General features: G+C 53.5%; 1 protein-coding gene across 2 annotated transcripts; it reads left to right on the top strand.

The window, feature by feature from the left end:
• The first annotated feature begins 759 nt into the window (after window positions 1–759).
• LOC144610182 (transcription factor 7-like 1-A) lies at window positions 760–17,419 on the top strand. 2 transcript variants are annotated; one of them, XM_078428740.1, is made up of 11 exons: window positions 760–814; window positions 2,005–2,082; window positions 3,412–3,532; window positions 4,280–4,382; window positions 6,021–6,107; window positions 7,952–8,062; window positions 9,282–9,441; window positions 11,057–11,164; window positions 11,740–11,825; window positions 12,552–12,609; window positions 14,867–15,045. In XM_078428740.1, the coding sequence occupies exons 2-11, from the start codon at window positions 2,014–2,016 to the stop codon at window positions 14,897–14,899; spliced, it is 936 nt and encodes a 311-aa protein (XP_078284866.1). In that variant the 5' UTR covers window positions 760–814; window positions 2,005–2,013; the 3' UTR covers window positions 14,900–15,045. The 2 variants fall into 2 exon arrangements, with proteins under 2 accessions (XP_078284866.1, XP_078284865.1); XM_078428739.1 differs by lacking the exon at window positions 11,740–11,825 and having other exon boundaries at window positions 762–814; window positions 14,867–17,419.
• Window positions 17,420–18,215: the final 796 nt, after the last annotated feature.

Here is an 18,215-nt window from a genome sequence, read left to right as displayed (position 1 = left end):
TCCTAAAAGACTTCCCCCTTATCCTTAAACTGTGACCCCGAGACAATGAACACCATGCTTGCAGTAGCCAACGCAGTTACAAAGACACACACACACACACAAATATATATTGTACATAAGTCATAGTCATACAGCACAGAAACAATAGACAATAGGTGCAGGAGTAGGTCATTCGGCCCTTCGAGCCAGCACCGCCATTCGATGTGATCATGGCTGAGCATTCTCAATCAGTACCCCGTTCCTGCCTTCTCCCATAACCCCTGACTCCGCTATCCTTAAAAGCTCTATCTAGCTCTCTCTTGAAAGCATTCAGAGAATTGGCCTCCACTGCCTTCTGAGGCCGAGAATTCCACAGATTCACAACTCTCTGACTGAAAAAGTTTTTCCTCATCTCCGTTCTAAATGGCCTACCCCTTATTCTTAAACTGTGGCCCCTTGTTCTGAACTCCCCCAACATTGGGAACATGTTTCCTGCCTCTAACGAGTCCAACCCCTTAATAATCCTATATGTTTCGATACGATCCCCTCACATCCTTCTAAATTCCAGTGTGTACAAGTCTAGTTGCTCCAGTCTTTCAACATATGACAGTCCCGCCATTCCGGGAATTAACCTAGTAAACCTACGCTGCACGCCCTCAATAGCAAGAATGTCCTTCCTCAAATTTGGAGAACAAAACTGCACACAGTACTCCAGGTGCGGTCTCACTTGGCCCAACTTGCCCATGCTGCCCGATGGGAGAGGGGAGAAGAGGGAGTGGCTGGGGTGCGACTCGTCCTTGATTACGCTGCGGGCCTTGCCGAGGCAGCGTGAGGAGTATGTCCGATAACTGTGCCAAGCGTAAAGGTGGATGGGCAAAAGGCAGCGTGTTTTTACACAGATATCTACGTGCGAGATTTATTACCCGGCATTCGTTGTCCGTCCCTTTATTGCTCTTACTGAGATGCAAGGAACTGCAGGTGCTGGAATCTGGAGCGAAACATAAAGTGCTGGAGTATCTCAGTGGGACAGACAGACAGCATCTCTGGAGAGAAGGAATATCCGCAGATGCTGCATGTCCCGCTGAGTTACTCCGGCATTTTGTGTCTTATCTTCGGTGTAAACCAGCGTCTGCAGTTCCTTCCTACACATTTCGTCTGTTCTTGGAAAAGTGTGTGTTTGATTGATTGAAAGATACAGCAGGGAAGCAGGCCCTTCGGCCCACTGAGTCCCTGCCGACCATCGATCACCCGTTCACATTGGTTCTGTTATCCCCATCCACTCCCGACACATTGGGGGGCAATTTACAGAGGGGCCGATTAGCCTACAAACCCGCAAATCCTTTGGGATGTGGGAGGAAACCGGAGCGCCACGCGGTCACAGGGAGAATGTGTAATCTCCACAGACAGTGGCCCACGGCCAGGATCGAACCTGGGTCTTCGGCGCTGTGAGGCAGCAGCTCCACCTGCTGCGTCACTGCTGCTGAAAATGTCGCATGTTGAGACTCCGACCGTGGGACATAGATACATAGACAATAGGCGCAGGAGGAGGCCATTCAGCCTTCGAGCCAGCACCGCCATTCAGTATGATCACGGCTAATTATCCAGAATCAGTACCCTGTTTCTGCTTTCTCCCCGTATCCCTCGATTCCGTTATCCCTAAGCGCTAAATCGAACTCTCTCTTGAATGCATCCAGTGAATCGGCCTCCACTGCCTTCTGTGGCAGAGAATTCCACAGATTCACAACTCTCTGGGTGAAAACGTTTTGCCGCATCTCAGTTCTAAATGGCCTACCCCTTATTCTTAAACAGATTCACAACTCTCTGGGTAGACTGGTGTTGCAGTGTGGTGGGGGGGGGGGGGGGGGGAATGTGGGGCCCTGGATGGTTGGGTGTGGGTCTATGTTTTTGGGAGAGCAGAGTGGGTGGGATTGGTGTGGGGTCGCGGTGTGATGAGGTTCAGGGAATGGTCCTGTGGAATCTCACTGTCTGTTGTCTAATTCTGTGTCTGCTTTTAACTTCGGGCAGTACCTGCACATGAAATGGCCCCTGTTGGACTTGCAGGCGGCCAGCGCTCTCAAAGATTCAACGTCTCCTGTGCATATCGTGAGTAAGAACAAAGTTTGTTGGAGCCACGGTTGGTCTTTGCCTTCTGACCGAAGACAGGATGGGGTGGGAAGGGGCCGGGTGTTGGGTCAGTGGGTGGGAGGCATGAGGTCATGGAGTGTGTGGGAAGGAACTGCAGATGTTGGTTTAAACAGAAGACAGACACAAAAAGCTGGAGCAACTCAGCGGGTCAGGCAGCATCTCTGGAGAGAAGGGATGGCTGACGTTTCGGGTCGAGGCCCTTCTTCGGGCGTGTAGTACATGCAGCACAGTTGGGCGGCACGGTGGCGCAGTGGTAGTTACAGCGCTTGCAGCGCCGGAGACCCGGGTTCGATCCCGACTAAGGGTGCTGTGTATACGGAGTTTGCACGTTCTCCCCGTGACCTGCGTGGGTTTTCTCCGAGATCTTCGGTTTCCTCCACACTCCAAAGACGTACAGGTTTGTAGGTTAATTGGCTTGGTAAATGTAAACATTGTCTAGTGGGTGTAGGATAGTGTTGATGTGCGGGGATCGCTGGTCGGCGCGGACCCGGTGGGCCGAAAGGCCTGCTTCCGCGCTGTATCTCTAAACTAAACTAAGCACACAATCTGTGCCAAACATGATGCCAAGACCCTCTCTAATGTGCCTGTGTGTGATTCACATCCATCTATCCCCTGCATATTCGTTTGTTCATCCAAAAGTATTTTAAATGGCGCAGATGTAGTGATGGTGGTGAAGGGGAGGGGGACCCTGGAAGGCAGAGGCCAACGAATGCCGGGGGAGGGTTCACCACGGCCTGCTGTACACCGGAGATCCGGGGGACAACATCTGGAACAGTTGCACCAGGTGGGACAACATCTGGAACAGCTGCACCAGCAGGGCGACATCTGGAACAGCTGCACTGTGTGGGTAACGTGAGAAACAGCTGCAACAGGTGGGGCAACATCTGGAACAGCTGCACCAGGTGGGACAACATCTGGAACAGCTGCACCAGGTGGGACAACACCTGGAACAGCTGCACCAGGTGGGATGACATCTGGAACAGCTGCATCAGGCGGGGCAACATCTGGAACAGCTGCACTGTGGGGGTAACGTGAGAAACAGCTGCACCAGGCGGGACAACATCTGGAAAAGCTGCACCAGTTGGGACAACATCTGGAACAGCTGCACCAGGTGGGACAACATCTGGAACACCTGCACCAGGAGGGGCGACAACTGGAACAGCTGCTGTGGGGGGCGCGCACAAACACAAACAGAGTGGGGAACGGGTGATGGGTGGAGGGGTGGGTGGGGTCAGGATGTCTGGTGATGTGGAGGACAGTCTGACGCTCTCTCTCTCTCTCCCGCAGGCCGCTGGTTTACCCCTGGTACAGCACCCCCACCACATGCACCCCCTCACCCCCCTCATCACCTACAGCAACGAGCATTTCACCCCCGGGAGCCTCTCCCCAGAGCTCGACCCCAAGACTGGTGAGTCCCCGCTCTCCCCCCTCGCACCAGGCTGGTGTGTTGGTGCTCGCTCACATACACTCACACTCACACACTCACACTCACTCGCACACACTCACTCGCACACACACTCACTCTCTCGCGCCAGGCTCTGCATTGGTGCTCACACACATACTCTCACACTTACACTCTCTGTGTGTATGTCTCTCTCATGCCCGACGCTGTGTTGGTGCGCACATTTGCACACTCGCACTCACTCTGTCTGTCTAACGCAGTCGGGCTGCATTAGTGCATACACACACTCGCACGCACACACACTCGCACACTCACGGATGCACACACACGGACGCACACACTCGCACATGCACACACACTCGCACACACACTCACTCTCACACACACTCTCACACACACTCTCACACACACTCTCACACACACTCTCACACACACTCTCACACACACTCACACACACACACACACACACTCTCACACACACACACTCTCACGCGCACTCTCACGCGCACTCTCACACACACTCTCACACACACATACGCACCCTAATAGAAAATAAGTGCAGGAGTTCCCTCCCGTCGTAAGCTGTGTTTGAGCGCACTCACTCACTCACTCACTCACTCACTCACTCACTCACTCACTCACTCACTCACTCACTCACTCACTCACTCACTCACTCACTCACTCACTCACTCACTCACTCACTCACTCACTCACACCCTCACGGTCTCTGTGTGTCGCTCTCTCTCACGGCAGGGCTCCCTCGACTCCGGCACCCGTCCGACCTGGCAGCCTTCTACCCCCTGACTGGGGGCGGTGTGGGACAGATCGCCCACCCTCTCGGCTGGGTGGTTCCTCCGTAAGTTGTCTCCCTTTCCCAACCGCTCTGGGTGGGCCGCATGCGGAGTATTTATTGCCTGATGTCATCGGCCGCCTCCCGTTACAGGAGGGGAGCGGAGTGACCGAGCTGTACGTAAAACGGGCCCTTCGGCCCACTTTGTCAATGCCAACCATGTTGGCATACTGGGCTAGTCCCATTTGACCCATGGCCCCCTAGATCCTTCCTGTCCATACACCTGTTCAAGTACCTTTGATGAACTCCAGAGGTAGTAAGAAAATAACTGCAGATGCTGGTATAAATTGAAGGTAGACACAAAATGCCGGAGTAACTCAGCGGGTCAGGCAGCATCTCTGGAAGGAAGGAAGGAATGGGTGACGTTTCGGATCGAGACCCTTCTTCGAAGAAGTCTGAAGAAGGGTCTCGACCCGAAACGTCACCCATTCCTTCTCTCCAGAGATGCTGCATGACCCGCTGAATTACTCTGGCATTTGGTGTCTACCTACCAGAGGCAGTAAGTTGTCTGGCAGAAATAAACAATTAAACAATAAAACAATAAAATTGTTGTTTCCAGAGGGAGCTTCACTCTGTGTCTGAACCCTTTTAAAAAATATAATCCAAACTGCTTTTGTTCAATTATCCACAAATGCAGAGTAGTTGCATTGGCAGTTTACAATCAAACTGTTATCCGGTTAAAATATTGTCAACTTTATCTACAATACATACTCCAATAGACAATAGGTGCAGGAGTAGGCCATTCGGCCCTTCGAGCCAGCACCACCATTCTCAATCAGTACCCCGTTCCTGCCTTCTCCCCATACGCCCTGACTCCGCTATCCTTAAGAGCTCTATCTAGCTCTCTCTTGAATGCATTCAGAGAATTGGCCTCCACTGCCTTCTGAGGCAGAGAATTCCACAGATTTTCTGACTGAAAACGTTTTTCCTCATCTCAGTTCTAAATGGCCTACCCCTTATTCTTAAACTGTGGCCCCTGGTTCTGGACTCCCCCAACATTGGGAACATGTTTCCTGCCTCTAACGTGTCCAACCCCTTAATAATCTTATATGTTTCGATAAGATTCCCTCTCATCCTTCTAAATTCCAGTGTATACAAGCCTCGCCGCTCCAGTCTTTCAACATACGACAGTCCCGCCATTCCGGGAATTAACCTAGTAAACCTACGCTGCACGCCCTCAATAGCAAGAATATCCTTCCTCAAATTTGGAGACCAAAACTGCACACAGTACTCCAGGTGCGGTCTCCACCCCACTGTATCTGACCGCTGGAGTGTGTGATGGAACAGTGTAGAGGGACCACCCTCCATTTTCGAGGTTCTGGTGTTGACCCCAATGTAGGGGATAGTCGGCAGCTGAGGGAAGGTGATGGCCAATTGACCATTGTGTCTGGTTGACCCAGAGTGCCCGGTTGACCATTCGATGAGGGAGACAGGAAGTGTGACAAAGTGGTTCTGCCCTTGAGTGGGATGGAGGGGGGCTTCTGAGGGGGGGGGTCTTTAGTGGTGGGGATGAAGGGCAGGTTTTAAGGGGGGGTAGGGAGGGATGCTGATGGGTGGGTTTTGCAGATGGTTCTCTCGTGTGTGTGTTTGTTTGTTTGTTCTGGCTGTAACCCGGGCTGTCTGCACCTGTTCTGTCCCCCTCAGGCCCAGTCCCTCTCTCTACTCCATGCTGGCACCGGGCTTCCGACCGGCCTACCATTCCGCCCTGGCATCCAGCCCCTCTGTCGCAAGGTGGGTGACTCTCCCAGCTCTGCGGTCCGGACCATTGGCCCAGAGCACGTCTGCACCGGCTCGGGGACGGGAGGGGGGCAGGGGGTGTGGGGAGTGGAGGGGGGCAGGGGAGGGGGGGTGTGGGGAGGGTGGGTATGGGGAAGGGGGTGTGGGAAGGGAGGGGGATGTTGGGAGGGAGGGGGGTGAAGGGAGGGGAGGGGGGAAGGGGTGACTACCCCAGGAAGGGGCAGTGAGACCTACAGCTCCACATACTCTGTGTAGGAAGGAACTGCAGATGCTGGTTTACACCGATGATAGACACAAAGTGCTGGAGTAACTCAGCGGGTCAGGCAGCATCTCTGGAGAGAAGGAATGGGTGACGTTTTGGGTCTGAAGATGTCTCCAGTCTGAAGAAGGGTCTCGACCCGAAGCGTCACCCATTCCTTCTCTCCAGAGATGCTGCCTGACTCGCTGAGTTACATCAGCACTTTGTGTCTGCCTTTGCACCTCGTATTCTGCATTGCTCACATCCCAACGGTATGAATGTCAAATAGTAACTCAGCGCGCCAGGCAGCATCTCTGATGAACATGGATACGTGACGTTTTGGGTCAGGAACCTGCGTTGGGAAGAGGGTAAGAAGGCGGATGGGGGAGCGGTGGGGGAAGGAGAAAGTCTGGCAAGTAGTAAGTAGATAGACACAAAGAGCTGGAGTAACTCAGTGGGTCAGGCAGCTTCTCTGGAGAGAAGGAACAGGTGACGTTTTGGGTCGAGACCCCTTTGTATTTCTAGAGGAGGGGCTGCTGTTGACGGTCACAGCCTGAGGGGCGGCACTTGGTCCCTGTTCATCCCTGACCCTTGGTCCCTGTTCATCCCTGACCCTTGGTCCCTGTTCATCCCTGACCCTTGGTCCCTGTTCATCCCTGACCCTTGGTCCCTGTTCATCCCTGACCCTTGGTCCCTGTTCATCCCTGACCCTTGGTCCCTGTTCATCCCTGACCCTTGGTCCCTGTTCATCCCTGACCCTTGGTCCCTGTTCATCCCTGACCCTTGGTCCCTGTTCATCCCTGACCCTTGGTCCCTGTTCATCCCTGACCCTTGGTCCCTGTTCATCCCTGACCCTTGGTCCCTGTTCATCCCTGTTCATCCCTGACCCTTGGTCCCTGTTCATCCCTGACCCTTGGTCCCTGTTCATCCCTGACCCTTGTCTCCTGTTCATCCCTGACCCTTGTCTCCTGTTCATCCCTGACCCTTGGTCCCTGTTCATCCCTGACCCTTGTCTCCTGTTCATCCCTGACCTTTGTCTCCTGTTCAACCCTGACCCTTGTCTCCTGTTCATCCCTGACCCTTGTCTCCTGTTCATCCCTGACCCTTGGTCCCTGTTCATCCCTGACCCTTGTCTCCTGTTCATCCCTGACCCTTGGTCCCTGTTCATCCCTGACCCTTGGTCCCTGTTCATCCCTGACCCTTGGTCCCTGTTCATCCCTGACCCTTGGTCCCTGTTCATCCCTGACCCTTGGTCCCTGTTCATCCCTGACCCTTGGTCCCTGTTCATCCCTGACCCTTGTCTCCTGTTCATCCCTGACCCTTGGTCCCTGTTCATCCCTGACCCTTGGTCCCTGTTCATCCCTGACCCTTGGTCCCTGTTCATCCCTGACCCTTGGTCCCTGTTCATCCCTGACCCTTGTCTCCTGTTCATCCCTGACCCTTGTCTCCTGTTCATCCCTGACCCTTGGTCCCTGTTCATCCCTGACCCTTGTCTCCTGTTCATCCCTGACCCTTGTCTCCTGTTCATCCCTGACCCTTGGTCCCTGTTCATCCCTGACCCGTGTCTCCTGTTCATCCCTGACCCTTGTCTCTCCGGCAGGTTCTCTCCACAGATGGTCTCACCACCGCATGGAATCCCTCATCCAGCCATCATGACCACAGGAATCAAACAGGAGCCGTCACACAGCCAGCCCAGCCCGAGCTACGTCACGTAAGTTGTGTTGTACCGTCGCTGGCTCGGTGAACAGCAAGGGGCGTGGGACAGGCGCTGCACCGTCTTTCTATGTTTCTATTGCGGGAAGGTTGGAAAGACTGGGCTTGTATTCACTGGAGTTTACAAGGATGAGAGGGGATCTTATTGAGACGTGTAAAATCATAAAAGGACTGGACAAGCTAGATGTAGGAAAAATGTTCCCGATGTTGGGGGAGTCCAGAAACAGGGGCCACACAGTCTAAGAATAAAGGGGGGGCCATTTAAAACTGAGGTGAGAAGGAACTTTTTCACCCAGGGAGTTGTGAATTTGTGGAATACTCTGCCACAGAGGGCAGTGGAGGCCAATTCACTGGATGGATTTAAAAGAGAGTTAGATAGAGCTCGAGGGACTAGTGGAATCAAGGGATATGGGGAGAAGGCAGGCACGGGTTACTGATTGTGGATGATCAGCCGTGGGGGGGGGGCGGAATGATTGCAGCCAACAACCTTCTCGGCCGATCCAGTCAAAGGTCACTGTACAAGAGTGTACAATAGAAAAAAAACATGTGTTGCAGTAACTCAGCGGGACAGGCAGCATCTCTGGAGAACACGGATAGGCGACACTTTTTGGGTCGGGACCCTTCTTCAGAATGATTGTGGTCACGGGGGCGGTGGGGAGAAAGCTGGAAGAGATGAAGAAGGCCAACGAACGAACATCCCTTTTCCCTCCTCTCTTCCCTGTAGCCCACCAGCTCTTTGGGACAGAATGACAACAGGTTTGGTTTCTTTGGGAATGATAGCAATGGGAGCGATTGGGAATGGTTGAAACTATTTGGACTATGCTAAGGGAATGCGTGATAAAATGTGTTAAGCTAAGCTGAATGCTGAGGGGTTTGGTTTCACTGGGATTCTTTGGACTGGGGTAGAGTTGGTAGTATTGGGTAGACACAAAATGCTGGAGTAACTCAGCGGGTCAGGCTGCATCTCGGGGGAGAAGGAATGGGTGACGTTTCGAAGAAGTCTGAAGAAAGGTCTCGACCCGAAACGTCACCCATTCCTTCTCTCCCGAGATGCTGCCTGACCCGCTGAGTTACTCCAGCATTTTGTGTCTACCTTCGATTTAATCCAGCATCTGCAGTTTTTTTTCTTACACTTGGGTACATTGAGACTGGGTCCAAGGGGCCTGGCGTTGTTGCCGTGACTACGGTCCTGACTACCGCGCTTGCCTCTGTTTCAGGAGATCGCCAGCCATTAAGGAGGAGGACGAGAAGAGGAAGCCCCACATCAAGAAGCCTCTGAACGCCTTCATGCTGTACATGAAGGAGATGCGAGCCAAGGTGGTGGCGGAGTGCACGCTCAAAGAGAGTGCGGCCATCAACCAGATCCTGGGGCGCAAGGTAAGGCTCGCACGGGGCGGCACGTGGGCTCGCAGCGACGGCAGGACCGCCGGAACTTCGGTTCAGTTTAGAGATGCAGTGAGGAAACAGGCCCTTCGGCCCAAAGAGTCCCTGTCGACTGGCGATCACCTGAACACAGTTTAGAGATGCAGTGAGGAAACAGGCCCTTCGGCCCAAAGAGTCCCTGCCGACTGCCGATCACCCGAACACTAGTTTAGTGTGGAGATACAGTGCGGAAACAGGCCCTTCAGCCCACCGAGTCCGTGCCGACCGGCGATCACCCCGAACACTAGTTTAATGTGGAGATACAGCGTGGAAACAGGCCCTTCGGCCCACTGAGTCCGTGCCAACCAGCGATCACCCGAACACTAGTTTAGTGTGGAGATACAGCACGGAAGCAGGCCCTTCGGCCCAAAGGGTTCCTGCCGACCGGCGATCACCCGAACACTAGTTCAGTTTAGAGATACAGGGCGGAAACAGGCCCTTCGGCCCACCGAGTCCGTGCCAACTAGCGATCACCCGAACACTAGTTTAGTGTGGAGATACAGCACCAACCATCGATGCCCATTCACTAGCACAATCTTACACACTAGGGACAGTTTACAATTTTTACCAAAGCCAATTAACCTGCAAACCTGTATGTTTTGGGGATGTGGGCGGAAACGAAAGTACCTGGGGAAAACCCACACGGTCTCGTGGAGAACGTACAAACTCCGTACAGACAGCACCCATAGTCGGGATCGAACCCGGGTCTCCGGCGCTGTGAGGCAGCAACTCTACCGCTGCGCCACCGTACCTCCTCGTTGTTAGCTGGATCTCTTGTGACTTGTAGATGCTTTAGTAAACGTTGGGGTGACGTTGAGTTGGGTTTGGGTTTATATCGAAAGTAGGCGCAGGAGGAGGAGGCATTTTTGCCCTTCAATATTCATCCAGAATCAGTATCGTTCCTGCTTTCTCCCGATATCCCTTGATTCCCTTAGCCCTAAGAGCTAAATCCAACTCTCTCTTGAAAACATCCAGTGAATTGGCTTCCACTGCCTTCCGTGGCAGAGAATTCCACAGATTCACAACTCTCTGGGTGTAAAGGTTTTTCCTCATCTCAGTCCTAAATGGCCTACCCTTTATTCTTAAACTGTGACCCCTGGTACTGGACTCCCCCAACATTGGGAACATGTTTCCTGCATCTAGCCTGTTGAATCCTTTAAGAAATCGATATGTTTCTATAAGATCTCCTCTCATGCTTCTAAATTCCAGTAAATACAAGCCCAGTCGACCCATTCTTTCATCATATGTCAGTCCCGCCATCCCGGGGATTAACCTGGTGAACCTACGCTGCACTCCCTCAATAGCAAGGACGTCCTTCCACAGATTAAGATCCCCTCTCATCCTTCTAAATTCCAGTGAATATTAGCCCAGTCAACCCATTCTTTCATTGTGTGCCAGGGTGTGGAGCAGCTGGGATGTGCTAGGTTCTCCTTGCTGAGAGGCTCAAGGGTCTGATCTCGGGCAGTGGCTGGCCATGGTGGGTGACTGGTTCAGCCAGGGGAGGGAGGGGGTGAGGGTGAGGGGGTGGTCTGTGCCGACCAGCGGGTGACCCCTCTGCCTGTGCCCACAGTGGCACGGCCTGACAAGGGAGCAGCAGTCCAAGTACTACGAGCTAGCGAGGATGGAGAGGCAGCTGCACTCCCAGCTCTACCCTGGCTGGTCGGCACGTGACAACTACGTAAGTACCGTCCGCGCCGCGGGCCGCGCTCGCTCCCGTCTCCCCGCCAGGCACGCAGGCCCAAGGGGAGATGGAAGGTAGGCACAAAATGCTGGAGTAACTCAACAGGTCAAGCAGCATCTCGGGAGAGAAGGAATGGCCGACAAAGGGTCTCGGCCCCTGCGTCTGACAGTTTGTCATCTTCATACATCTTGGAGAGGTTGGAGAAGTCTTGGGTGGAGGGGGGGGGTGAGGAGACGGGGGGGGGGGGTGAGGAGATGGGGGGGTGAGGAGACGGGGGGGTGAGGAGACGGGGGGGGGGTGGTGAGGAGATGGGGGGGTGAGGAGACGGGGGGAGTGGGTGAGGAGATGGGGGGGTGAGGAGACGGGGGGAGTGGGTGAGGAGACGGGGGGAGTGGGTGAGGAGACGGGGGGGGGTTGTATGGCTATGGACAACAACACAACAACAAGAGAAAGGGCAAGTTAATGGAAGGATTTCAAAATAAGGATCACAAGTTTAAAACGTGAGGTTCAGTTTAGTTTATTGTCACGTGTACCGAGGTACAGTGAAAAGCTTTTTTGTTGCTGCTATCCAGACAGCGGAAAGACAATGCACGATTACAGTCGAGCCGTCCGCAGGGTACAGATGGGGTACAGATAACGGAATAACGTTTAGTGCAAGGTAAATGTTGTAGGAAGGAACTGCAGATGCTGGTTTAAAGTGAAGATAGACACAAAATGCTGGAGTAACTCAGCGGGACAGGCAGCATCTCGGGAAGAAGGAGTCTGACGAAGGGTCTCAACCAGAAACGTCACCCATTCCTTCTCTCCAGAGACGCTGCCTGGAGGGGGGGGGGCTCTCGATGGGCAGGGAGGGGGTCATCGTGTGGCCACTTGGGTTGGTCAGAGTTTGGTTTTCGGGGGTGGGGTGGTGGGGAATGGTCAGTTAAGGGGTGTGGGGGCTGGAGGACTGTGCCCCGGGTGGGTGAAGGGGGCATTTGGTCAGGGATTGGCCAGGGGTGGTCGGTTGAGGGGGGGGGTGTGGACAGGTGGTCAGGGAATGGCCAGGGCTGGTCATTTGAGGGGTGTGGGGGGTGAGGGGGCATTTGGTCAGGGATTGGCCAGGGGTGGTCAGCTGAGGGCGGTAAGGGGGCAGGTGGTCAGGGAATGGCCGGGGCTGATCAGTTGCGTGGGGGGCAGGTGGTCAGGGATTGGCAGGGGCTGGTCAGCTGAGGGGGGGTGTGGGGGCAGGTGGTCAGGGATTGGCAGGGGCTGGTCAGCTGAGGGGGGTGAGGGGCAGGTGGTCAGGGATTGGCAGGGGCTGGTCAGTTGAGGGGGGGTGTGGGGGCGGGTGGTCAGGGAATGGCCGGGCTGTGCTGAGCTCACTGACTTGCTTTCCATTTTTCAGGGGAAGCGGAAAAAGAGGAAACGGGGCAAGCAGCAGATGGGCGAGGAGAGTAACGCGGGTGAGTACTCCGACCCCTGGGTCAGCCGGGGGTTACTGTGGGTCACTGCAAGGTCAGCCGGAGGTCACTGGGTTATCGATCGCAGGTCGGTCGGGGGTTACTGCCGGTCACCGCTGGGCAAGGCTGGGATGGATGTAGAGGGGGGGGGAATAGGGGGGCTGGGCATTTGTTGCTCAAGGGGTGGGGTGGTTTCAGCCCCTTGTTTCACAGCGCGGCGGGCAGAGACGCTGCCTCACAGCACCAGAGATCCCGGTTCGATCCCGGCCTCGGGCGCTGTTTGTACGGAGTTTGCACGTTCTCCTTGTGACCGCATGGGTTCCCTCCGGGCGCTCCGGTTTCCTCCCACATCCCAAAGACGTGCGGGTTTGTAGGTTAATTGGCCGCTCTGTAAATTGCCCCTCGTGTGTCGGGAGTGGATGAGAGAGTGGGATCACGTGGAACTATCGTCATTAGAAGGATGGAGCTCAGAAGGATGAGGAGGGCCTCATTGAAACTTACTGAATAGTGAAGGGCCCGGATAAAGTGGATGTGGAGAGGATGTTTCCACTAGTGGGAGAGTCTAGGACCAGAGGGCACAGCCACAGACAAAAAGGACGTCCCTGTAGACAGGAGATGAGGAAAACCTTCTTTAGTCAAAGGCTTTTATTCACAAAATGCTGGAGTAACTCAGCAGGTCAGGCAGCATCTCGGGAGAGAAGGAATGGGTGACGTTTCGGGTCGAGACCCTTCTTCAGACTTTAGTCAAAGGCTGGTGAATTATTGGAATTCATTGCCACAGACGGCTGTGGAGGTCAAGTCATGGGTATTTTTAAAATGGAGATGACAAATTCTTGATTAGTGCGGGTGTCAGGGGTTACGGGCAGGAGAATGGGGTTAGGAGGGAGAGATAGATCAGCCATGATTGAATGGCGGAGTAGACTTGATGGGCCGAATGGCCTAATTCTGCTCCTATCACTTATGAACATGAGTGAAAAGAGGAATGAAGTCTGGAGGATTGACAAGTTATCGGAATAGAATTAGGCCATTCGGCCCATCAAGTCTACCCCGCCATTCAATCATGGCGGATCTCTGCCTGTTAACCCCATTTCCTGCCTTCTCATAACTGTCGACACCCGTTCTCATTAAGAATTTGTTTATCTCTGCCATAAAGATATCCACTGAGGGGTGGTGAATCTGTGTAATTAATTGCCCCATTCACTGGAGTTTAGAAGGATGAGAGGGGATGTTATAGACACGTACAAAATTATGAAGGGACTGGACAAGCTAGATGCAGGAAAAATGTTCCCAATGTTGGGGGAGTCCAGAACCAGGGGCCACAGAGTCTGAGAATAAAGGGGAGGCCATTTAAAACTGAAGTGAGAAAAAACGTTTCCACCCAGACAGTTGTGAGTTCGTGGAATTCTCTGCCACAGAGGGCAGTGGAGGCCAATTCACTGGATGAATTTAAAATATAAGAAAATAACTGCAGATGCTGGTACAAATCGAAGGTATTTATTCACAAAATGCTGGAGTAACTCAGCAGGACCAGCATTTTGCGGATGAATTTAAAAGAGAGTTAGGTAGAGCTCGAGGGGCTAGTGGAATCAAGGGATATGGGGAGAAGGCAGGCACGGGTTACTGATTGTGGATGATCAGCCATGATCACAATGAATGGCGGTGCTGGCTCGAAGGGCCAAATGGCCTCATCCTACAGCTAGTTTTATGTTTCCATGTTAGAAACATAGAAACATAGAAAATAGGTGCAGGAGTAGGCCATTCGGCCCTTCGAGCCTGCACCGCCATTCAATATGATCATGGCTGATCATCCAGCTCAGTAACCTGTACCTGCCTTCTCTCCATACCCCCTGATCCCTTTAGCCACAAGGGCCACATCTAACTCCCTCTTAAATATAGCCAATGAACTGGCCTCAACTACCTTCTGTGGCAGAGAATTCCACAGACTCACCACTCTCTGTGTGAAGAAATGTTTTCTCATCTCGGTCCTAAAAGACTTCCCCCTTATCCTTAAGCTGTGACCCCTGGTTCTGGACTTCCCCAACATCGGGAACAATCTTCCCATATCTAGCCTCTCCAAACCCTTAAGAATTTTATATGTTTCAATAAGATCCCCCCTCAGTCTTCTAAATTCCAGCGAGTATAAGCCTAGTCTATCCAGTCTTTCTGGATGTTGGTGTGTGGCCGTTCGGCCCACGGCATGCATGCGTGCTGACCCACTCTGTGTGCACTAAACTCTAACGATGGCCCCCTTCTTCCACAGATGCGTGCGTGCCCGCTGCCCGTCGGCGGGTGAGAAGCCGCTCGGCACACGTGGACGGGATCTACTCCCTGCCCCTCTCTGCCTCGGCCAGCGTCCTGGACTCCCCCCAGTCCCCGCCCGGCCGGGACCCCGACCAGTCGCCTCCTCCCTCCTCGCTGACCGCCAGGCCGGACCCCCCGTCCAAGGCGCGGCCCCCCAGCTCCAGCCCGGGCTCCCGCTACCTCTCTCAGGCCGCCACCCCCACCTTCTTCCTCACCCCCCCCTCCTCGGTGGAGGCTGCCACCCACCATCACTACGCCTCACAGACACAACCCTTGTCCCTGGTGACCAAGTCCCCAGTGACTGCTGACCCCTGACCCCCCCCTCTCTCCCCCCCCACCCCCCCCTTGAGACCTGACCTCCCGGAGAATTTTTAAAAGATGTTCTTTGAAGCTGGTCAATATTTGACCCCATTTTTTTTATATTGATACCTGTAAATAACTTTTTTTATAACATTGTGGCTGGAGGAAGACGAGGAGGATTTGCAGTGGGTGGCGAAGACGGAGGTAGGGTGGCCAACTGTCCCGTGTTAGCCGGGACATCCCGTATTTTGGGCTAAAGTAGGAACATCCCGGTGGAGCGGGAGCACGTGGCCGCTGGCTGGGTGAGGTCAACCCTTTGTCCCTTATTTGGGAGCGAGGAAGTTGGCAACCCTAGGTGGAGGGAAGGGCAAGGCTTGGTGGATGATAACCTGGGCTGCAGCAAGGGGCATCTTCACCAGGGTCTTGTGGAGGTGACCTCTGGAGATGAGGATCACTTGGGCTTCCCATTAAGATGGCTGGTTCCGCAGAGTGGAGTAGGGTGGGCCAATCCCTGCCACCACAGCCTAAGTGTGGTATCCTTACAATGGGCAATCACAACCTCAATGAAGCTGAGACTCCTTCCCTCACCTACCACCCACACACTGAAAACAACACCACTGGCTTGCCCAGTTAGTAGGGTCCTGACTTCTGCCTTCCAGGTGAGGGGGGGGGACACACAGTCCCTGTGCTGGGGGGGGGGGGATCCGGCTTTGCCCAACCCCTTGCCTGTGCAGAATACATTGGCTTCACACTCACCTGCGCTGGACACAAAATGCTGGAGTAACTCAGCGGGTCAGGCAGCATCTCGGGAGAGAAGGAATGGGTGACGTTTCGGGTCGAGACCCTTCTTCAGACCCGGAAACGTCTCCCCATTCCTTCTCTCCAGAGATAGACAATAGACACAGGAGGAGGCCATTCGGCCCTTCGAGCCAGCACCACCATTCAATGTGATCATGGCTGATCATTCTCAATCAGTACCCCGTTCCTGCCTTCTCCCCATACCCCCTGACTCCGCTATCCCTAAGAGCTCTATCTAGCTCTCTCTTGAATGCATTCAGAGAATTGGCCTCCACTGGATGCTGCCTGACCCGCTGAGTTACTCCAACATTTTGTGTCGACCTTCGATTTAAACCAGCGTCCGCAGTTTTCTTTCCTACGACTCTTCACCTGCGCTGCTGGGCCTGGCCAGGAACTGCTGCCTGTCTTCTGCAGGAGGTGGCTGGGCTAGGTCATGGTTCAGTGGCTGCATGAAGACTTCAACACACCGTCTACCACGAGGGCGGGTGGCTAAAATCTCCGAGCCGGCCATGTCTACCAGACCAGCCAGTGTGTGTGTGTGCGCGAGGCTCCATCGGACTGCGAATGGCGGTGCTGGCGCGAAGGGCCGAATGGCCTACTCCTGCACCGATTGTCTATTGACTCATTGCCTTCACATTAAGGTCACCCCATCCTCCATTTCACACCCACTAGTTTTATTTTTGCTTTGTTTAAAACATGTACAAATTTCTGCATAAACATATTATATAAGAAAAAATTATAGTTTACAGTTTACATTTTTTGTTTTGTTCTCTGATGTGTATGCTTTTTTGAGATTTTGTTTTGGAGAGAGGAGCCCTGGAAACGAACATTGAACGAATAGTTGTGGGGGGAAAAAAAGGGGACATTTAATTATTTGTTTGCTGCATTATCCCCCAAACCTTCAGACCCGAGATGAGGTAGAATGAAATGTTGAGGAAGCCTCACACAGTGGTGGGTGTACGGAACGAGCTGCCAGAGGAGGTAGTTGAGGCCGGGACTATCCCAACGTTTAAGAAAGTTAGACAGGTACTTGGATAGGACAGGTTTGGAGGGATATGGACCAAACGCAGGCAGGTGGGACTAGTGTAGCTGGGACAAGTTGGCCGGTGTGGGCAAGTTGGGCCGAAGGGCCTGTTTCCACAATGTATCACTCTATGATTCAGATAAACTATGCATGAGTGTACAATCGAACACACACAGTGCTGGAGTAACTCAGCGGATCAGGCAGCATCATTGAAGAACGTGGATAGGTGACGGTTTGGGTCGGGGCCCTTCTTTGGAGTTCTTGTTCCAAACTCCTCACCTTTGTATCTGATTGCCACTCATACCCCCCCCAACAGTCCCCAGAGAAGCTGCCTGACCCCACTGAGTTACTCCTGCTCCTTGAAGCATGAAGTCAATGGAAGGGAGGTTGGTTTGCGTGATGGTCTGGGCTGCGTCCACAATTCTCTGCAATTTCTTGCGGTCTTGGCACGGAGCTGTTCCCAAACCTGGCTGTGATGCGACCTGATACAATGTTTTCTACGGCGCATCAGTAGAAGTTGGTGAGAGTTGTTCACAATTGATGATCCAGGGATCTAGGGAGGAAAAAAGCGGGGCAATACATTTGTGAGATTGAAAAGTCTCTGAGGGTCAAATACTTCTATTTTCCATGGGACGCGGGGACTAAAGCTGCAAGCTGGACAAATGGAAGCTCAGGGTTAGACTGAATGAAGGCATTTGTTAGAATCTGTGACCCCTTGTTTCTCTCCAGTGTAGAGTAGACTACAGAGCCTGTTGTAGAGGCAGATACTGCACGTGATGTAATGAAGAGCAAACATCAAACTGCTGGAGGGACTCAGCGAGAGGCAGCATCTGTGGAGGCAACTTGCCCCAGCTACACTAGTCCCACCAGCCCGCATTTGGGCCATATCCCTCCAAACCTGTTGACGTTTCGGGTCAAGACCCTGCATCGCCTATCCCTCTGCCTCCACAGATGCTGCCTGACCTGCCGAGTTCTTCCAGTGCTTTGTCTTTTGCTCCGCATTCATTTTTTTCCTCTCTCTCTCCACTTTCCTCATTCATCTGCTCCACGCAGGTCATTTCAAGTTCACAAGTCATGGTCACCATCGTTCTGCTTGCACCAGTCTCTCTGGGTATCCACTCCATCACACACATCCCCCTTTGTTTTCTCCATCCCTCCCTTTCGTGAAGAAGGATCCTGACCTCAA

This window comes from Rhinoraja longicauda, chromosome 36 (assembly GCF_053455715.1).
Source record: "Rhinoraja longicauda isolate Sanriku21f chromosome 36, sRhiLon1.1, whole genome shotgun sequence".
In the NCBI taxonomy this organism is placed as follows: domain Eukaryota; kingdom Metazoa; phylum Chordata; class Chondrichthyes; order Rajiformes; family Arhynchobatidae; genus Rhinoraja; species Rhinoraja longicauda.
This window is presented reverse-complemented; position numbering and strand designations above follow the sequence as displayed.